The following is a 7,247-nucleotide window of genomic DNA, read 5'->3' as shown; positions in this document are numbered from 1 at the left end:
CCATGAACTAATTTACACTCGGGCCAACAGTGTACACACGTTCCCTTTCCTCTGCAGCCACAACAGCATCTTCCATTTTTTTGACATTTTAATAATAGCCACCCTGCAGACAAGCTCTTTCAAGGCCAATGTGGGGAAGAGCCACAAGCCTTCCTTTTCCCAAACAGAATTATTGCCTGCACACTGGTAGAGTTCCGGAATTCATCTGTCTTCCGTTGTTTGGTTTTCATAGAAAAACCAAAGGTAAAGTAGTATGAGATTCCACACCTGAACCAGTTTGTAGCCCCCAGAGCCTGCTGGGAAAGGGGTCCGTCAAGCATGCATTGATCTTGTCACCTAGAATTTGAGAGATCAAGAAGCCCGATAGCAACCGACCATACAACTGCCCATCAGTGCCCATCCTGTCACGGGATTAGCTCAATTCTGGCTCTGCAGACACTGGCAGCCACAGGTCACAAACCCTGGGTCTCTGTGGGCTTCCCACATCACCCAGGGCCACAGTGGGCTGCCTGTCCTAGGCAGAGACACAGCAACATTCTCTTAAACTGAAATGAAGCATAAATTCCCTTCACCAATAATCATCTGACGGCACAATCCTTGCCTCCTTCCTTGGAGATTTTAAAACACACATCTATCTGATCCAAACAAGTAGGTGAGATCTAATTTTAAATGGGGGGAAATTGGGATGAATTGCAGTATCAATTCAATTTCTGGTTCTGGTTGCTTTTCCAAGGTCTTGGATGCAGGCAGGGCCAGCACTGGTTGGGAGCTGCTGCTCTGGGAGATGGGAGAGTCACTTCACCTCCAGAAAGCTCATTTGATCATCTGTAAAATGGGGAATCCCATGAGTGGTTGTGATGATAAAGTGAAAAAAACATTCTTAACTTATATGAGTTACACGCTGTATAGGAAGTTACGTGGTATATAGGAAGCACACAGAAATGATTCACTGTTATCATAATTGAAGGACAGTGGTTTGGTGTGCTAAGCACTAAACACAAGCCAGAAAGATGTCTTAGAGAAGTAGACAAAGAAATCTCTAGTTCAGAGTGAACAATACCAAGATGGCATGTCCTCCAAATTGAGCTTGGTCAGCTGGATCTGAACCTGTCCTACACATCTGAGTCTACAATATGAGGTAACAGTCTCCACCTATAGCTATCTGCTCTGCCTGTAAGGTCATTCCTTTTGAAGAAAGCTGACCTCTGGCTATACTGTGATCATTTAAAGAAGAGTGTAAAATATGGAGAAGGCTAGTCTTCGAGCTCTAGATACAGAAAATCCACATATTCGTAGGTGTTCCGTTTCAGACGCAGAGTCAGAGACACAAGCACTGATCCAAAAATCCCCTTTTCCAAAACAATTTTCCATCTTCTACCAAGGTTCGCATCCCTGTTTAGTGCACACTGGTGTCTACAGTTGCTAGAGCAAGAGTCTCTCCTTATCCTCTAAGGTGGGAGTTCTGTGAAGACCCCATGACAAGGGGAAATTGAAACAACATGCTTAGGGACAATACAGGAAAAGCGTATATTATGAATGCTCCAAAACCAGGCTACCTCAGGCTTGGCCAGTTATTCATGAGCAGAGAGGTGTGTCATCTACATGGTAGTCATGGCCTAGATGGGTCTGAAACTGTGGCAAGGTAAGGCTCTGAGACATGGTGCCAGGAGAAAGATGAATTCAATCGTCTACTTCTGCCAGGAAGAACAGCAACAGAAAGGAATCAGATGTACAGTTGGTCCTCTGCAGACCTCTGTCTTGATCCTCCATAAATCTCCTTTTAGATGCCACCTGCAGCAATTCCCACACTTCACAACGCACTCCATGGCTTGTTGGCCTTACGATCAGCTCTGGCAAGTTCTGTATTCTTGGGCAAGACAGAATCCTTCTGAATCTCATTGTCTTCCTCTATAAATGGAAATAAGTTTGCTCTGCACATATCACAAATAGCACGTTTGTGGGAAGTTCAACTGTGAAACTTGGCATAAATGAAAAGCAATGTACCACTGTTGCTTATATGAAAACTCTTGTAAAGTAGTCAGACACCATGCACCATCTAAGGTTAGCAGTGTTATGTATGAGCCCATCAGTGATTAGAGGAGGTACGGGGTGGAGAGGGGGTTTCCGAGCAGTGGGTCTCCTGGCTGTGGGAAAGCTGGCTTGGCAGCCATGCCAGGAGCTAAACCCGAAGGATCTCTGTGTGTCCTCTCAACTCCACCGGCCCCACTTTGGCATTTTTTCCAACTCTCTCTGGTTTCCATTTGCTTCCTCCCTCTAGCCCCCGGCCATGTCCAATTTCAACACCAAGTTTCTGAGCTTTGCTCATTGTGTTCACTGTCACCAGAACATTCCTGCTTCTTTTACCTTTCAAACAATTCAACCTTGAACTCTGCTCACTCCTGCCCGTCACAAACCTGAGCTCAGACTTGCTGAGAACGGAAAGCACCCTCATAAGGAAGCTCCTTCTTTCCTTACATCGTTAGACTTCAGCAGAGACAGCATCTCTATCTCCACACTGCTATGGCCAAGTTGTGCCTCAGTCAATTACACAACTGTGTCTTAGTAGCCTTGGTAGGGCCCACATCAAGGTATTCTCTGGGAAGATTCACTTTGTACTGAGCCCAGCATAATCTCACTGCATCTAAGACAGAAAATACTAGACCCACCCCTCCACATCTTTGTTACTGAACCCAATATGTGACCCATTTACCATGTGCTCAAATCTCTACCTACTGCTGATTCTCAGAACAGATCATAACTCAGATTTACCATGGTCCAAACTCTGACATCTGATCGGGGGCATGTCATTCTGGTTCATGCTGTCAGCCCCAAGCAGGTGGGTCAGTTTGCATCGCCCTGAGTGCAGGTTGCCAGGGCAAACATGAGGCTCCATTCAAAGAACCTATGACACGATGCACATGAGACAGACAAATGTCTTCACATTGAAGAAGGGGAGGAGTGTGCCATTGGTTTTCCATCCTCCAGATGCACTGAGTAAGTTCCTACATAACGTGTGCCCACTCCTTCTTTGCAACACTTCCCATCCTTAAGCCTTGGTAGGAAGGAGAGCCATCTGGAAGCCCCGAATCCAATGGAATGTGAGTCTCCCTTCTCCTTATCCCTTAGTGTTGGTATTCTTGATTCCAAAGTCTTGGATTTGACATGCCAGCACACTGACTGGAGAGAAGCATCTTCATTTTCACAGGAATGAGCCTTAGATAAGACTTTGCTCCTCCCTTGGGGGCTCCAGGACACTGAAAAGCCAAGCTTGCTACCAACGCTTGTCCTTCCTTAAGTACATTAAATACATCCCAAATAGATAAAAGGATTCCTAAATAATGAGGCCATTCTCCCTCCTTCTAAGCCTCATCTCCTGGGCCTAGGAAAGCCCAGCTCTGTGATCCGGGACTTGGCTTGCCCTCTTTTCCACATCCCACCATCCTTGCAGGAAACAGCCAATCACCCTCTCTCCTCCCAGAAGGCAAGTTTCCTTATCACTTTTAAGTCACAAACCCACAGAGTGGCCAAACGTAGCCAAGCTGATGCAAGACCCTGGGAAGGGCAAAGCTGCAGGTGTGTTTGTGCTGGGAGGAGTGGTGACCTTCACCTCACAGACACCTCCTCTCCTGATCCTCGGGAGGTATAAAGATGGGTCCTCCACCACCAGTCAGGCACTTTCTACCGCCATGAATCCACTCCTGATCCTTACCTTTGTGGGAGCTGCTGGTGAGTATCATGCCCTGCCTCAGACTCCACGCACACCATTTCCTGGCAGACACATGCCCTTCCATTCTTGCTACCTCTCCCCTTTTCACTGTGCTCTCATATTCTATTTCTTCCATATGGCATCTCTACTTCCCATCCTGTTTGGGCTGTCTTTAAGGCTCTCATATTTCAACTTCTCCCTGATTTCACTCCCACCACTCTCACTCATCTATATCTGAGCTGTGGTTGGAAAAGCTAGGAAAGGAGGTCAGGTGGGTCAGGACCACGAATGAAGCAGCGGGCTTCAGACTTGGCTCCAACCGCACCACAATAGCACCACTAGAGCTGCTCTTAACCTCGAATGCACCTGGGGTGGTTGAAAAATTACTCATGCCAGAGACTCAGCTCTAGACATTCTAACTTCATTTGTCTGGGGTGCAGCTTGTGTTCTGGGCTTTTAAGTATCCCAGGTGATTCTTAATATTTCTAGGCATACAGCCAAAGTTAAGAATTGTTATACTATTGGCCAATAACAACATCTACCCTTGTTGTGTCAATGTGAACCTGGGGGCTGCCCTAAGTGCGACCATAACTGCACAGATCTGAGCTATGGGGGAAGCTGGTCATGGCAAGTGTCCACAGCCTGGGGGTTTTCCAAGCTTGGCCAAAGTATCCTGACAATCCAGGACTCAAATAGCCAGGAGAAGTACACAGCTCATGAATAAAAGAGAGAAGCACTCAGTGGGTGAGGCAACCACATGCCAACTCCTATCCCACTGAAAGCATTGTGAGGACATTCCTTGCAACCTCAGCCTGGTGACCCCAGCAGAGGTCTGAGCCCCCGCTGGGTACCTTGCTACGTGCCCCTGGAATCACAGAGACTTGGGAGACACATCCAGTGATGCTCACCAAGGGTGGCTGCGCTCCCTCTCTTGCCTAGCCTCACTGTGCTTGTGAACCATTTCTAATTAGAAGGAAGCAACTGCAGGCTGGGAGCAGCACCCCAAACATGCTACTGACTTGCCTTCTCCCTTCCCATCTCCATTCCAGTTGCTGCCCCCTTTGACGATGATGACAAGATCGTTGGGGGCTACACCTGTGAGAAGAATTCTGTCCCCTACCAGGTGTCTCTGAATTCTGGCTACCACTTCTGCGGTGGCTCCCTCATTGACAAACAGTGGGTGGTGTCAGCAGCTCACTGCTACAAGAGGTAAGTGTGGGGCCCCTGATGGCAAAGCTCCCAGCCAGGCTGCCTGGTGGAGCATGGCTTCAGCCAGAGAAATATTGAGGTTGGGTAAGATGGATGGGAGAGATGGTGGAGAAGAAAACTTGTTGGCAGCAGCTGACTGTCCAGAGCAGGGAGTGAACACAAGACAGGAACCTCTCACACCCAGGCAAATCCATGAAACAGCAAGGGTTGTGGTCCTAAAAGCAGGCAGGGATGATCTTGGTGTGGTCAGAGCTAGTGAGAAAAGCAGGCAAGTACCTTTTGCTGGTTAGCTACACATTAAAGTCACCTAAGAAAGAGTTCAAAAATACTAATGCCTATGTCCCATCCCAGGGCGACTAACTCAAAATTTTCAGAAAGAGGGTGTGAATATCTGAGTATATAACACTCTACTTCTGGTAACTGTAGAGTGCATAGACAGAGCTGAGAAACTCTGCCTAGACAAAGAACTCTTAAACCTGAGTATGCACCAGAAACACCTGAAGGCTTGTTAAGGCACAAATCACTGGGTCCCATCCCCAAGGTTCTGATCAGTAGGTGGGGATAAGGACCAAGAATTTACATTTCAAACAAGTTCCCTGGAGATGCTAATGCTATGGCTATCCTTTGGATTAGGTTACACAGAAGGGTGGTGCTCACCAGGCCAAGAAGGGAGGGAGGAACAGGCACCCTGCGCAGTTAGCAAAGGCCTGGGGTGAAGAATGCTGGGAAAACTACAAGGAGCTCCTTGTGCCCACAGTACTAGTGACTGTAGAGATTGTGGGAAAGAGACTGGGAAGGCTGGTTGAGTAGCAGCCTCCGGTGGGATCCCTTTGACTCTTCCCAACCCTACTACCACCAACCTCTGAAGGAGAAAGGTCCTGGGTCTCAGGCCTGCACTGACCCACATCCCTCTACTGCCCATGTGGTACCCACATCCCTCTACTGCCCAGCCATGTGGCTGGCTACACAGCCCACCTGATCCCTCCAGAGCTGTCCATGAGCAGGGAGCTTAAGGACCCTGGGGAAGGGGGGATGGGTGCCCCGGCTGTGAGAGAAGGTCTTCACCATGCCTTCCCTGTCCATCAGCGGCATCCAGGTGAGACTGGGAGAGCACAACATTGAAGTCCAGGAGGGGAGTGAGCAGTTCATCACTGCAGCCAAGATCATCCGCCACCCCAATTATAACAGCAATACTCTGAACAATGACATCCTGCTGATCAAGCTCTCCTCAGCTGCCGTCATCAATGCCTACGTGTCTACCATCTCTCTTCCTACCGCCGCTCCATCTGCTGGTACCACGTGCCTCATCTCCGGCTGGGGCAACACTCTGAGCTCTGGTGGTGAGTGGCATCCTTTGTCCTTCTACTTCCCTCCATCCTCACAGTTTCCAGAATGAAGCATGCCCCTTAACTTAAATCCTCTCGCCTCCAGGGTTAAGATGCATTTCTAGTGCCCATAATACACAGGCTCTGCACACGGCACCAGAGGATGTAAAGTCTCAAGGACTTGACTCCTAAAATCAAAAGACAGGACAAATGGAGAACTTGCAATGACCACGTCTTGGAGGGTTTCAACAGTGGTCATTCTGGAAACTAAAACCAGAATCCCTTTCCAGGACTTCTGTTTTGGAGTCCTCCCCAGAGGCAGTGTTCCTCTTCAATGTTCCATCCTAGATTATTGTCTCCTTCTAAAGCCTGACCCACATTTCTACTTTCTTTGATCGCCTCCTGATCCTCACAGCTGACTACCCAGATGAGCTGCAGTGCCTGGAAGCTCCTGTGCTGACCCAGGCTAAGTGTGAAGCCTCCTACTCTGGAAGGATTACCAGCAACATGTTCTGTGTCGGCTTCCTTGAGGGAGGCAAGGATTCTTGCCAGGTGATTTGGAAAACCCTTCCCATGCTGAGGCTCCCACTGATACCCAGGCCCCACCTGAGAAAAAGATTTGAACTCCCAAGGTGGTGGGGCTAAGGATGCTCCCTGCAGTGCCCCCAGTGAGAAGTCAGGAAGGCTCCCTTGGGCTGCATGCTGTCTGCTTAGGAAGAACAGAGAATGGGCCACCGTGAGAAGGACGTGGAGCCACAGAGCTGGCTGCAAAGGGGTCTTTTAAGGTTCAGAGTAAATATAGCTATATTTCTCCTCCATCTCTCCATACAACTTGTACCTTCTTCACCCCAGGGTGACTCTGGTGGCCCCGTGGTCTGCAACGGAGAGCTCCAAGGCATTGTCTCCTGGGGCGATGGCTGTGCCCAGAAGAACAAGCCTGGAGTCTACACCAAGGTCTACAACTATTTGACCTGGATTAAGAACACCATGGCTTCCAACAGCTAAAG

General features: G+C 48.7%; 1 protein-coding gene across 3 annotated transcripts; it reads left to right on the top strand.

Annotated features, from left to right (window-relative positions):
• The first annotated feature begins 2,912 nt into the window (after positions 1 to 2,912).
• On the top strand, positions 2,913 to 7,245 carry LOC111535550 (trypsin-1). 3 transcript variants are annotated; one of them, XM_026449330.1, is made up of 6 exons: positions 3,687 to 3,726; positions 4,756 to 4,915; positions 5,267 to 5,307; positions 6,001 to 6,255; positions 6,656 to 6,792; positions 7,093 to 7,245. In XM_026449330.1, exons 1-6 carry the CDS (start codon positions 3,687 to 3,689, stop codon positions 7,243 to 7,245), a joined length of 786 nt encoding a protein of 261 aa, XP_026305115.1. The 3 variants fall into 3 exon arrangements, with proteins under 3 accessions (XP_026305114.1, XP_026305115.1, XP_026305116.1); XM_026449329.1 differs by lacking the exons at positions 3,687 to 3,726; positions 5,267 to 5,307 and adding an exon at positions 2,913 to 2,994 and having other exon boundaries at positions 6,002 to 6,255; XM_026449331.1 differs by lacking the exon at positions 5,267 to 5,307 and having other exon boundaries at positions 6,002 to 6,255.
• Positions 7,246 to 7,247: the final 2 nt, after the last annotated feature.

This window comes from Piliocolobus tephrosceles, unplaced genomic scaffold, assembly GCF_002776525.5.
Source record: "Piliocolobus tephrosceles isolate RC106 unplaced genomic scaffold, ASM277652v3 unscaffolded_964, whole genome shotgun sequence".
NCBI classification, from domain to species: Eukaryota; Metazoa; Chordata; class Mammalia; order Primates; family Cercopithecidae; genus Piliocolobus; species Piliocolobus tephrosceles.
This window is presented reverse-complemented; position numbering and strand designations above follow the sequence as displayed.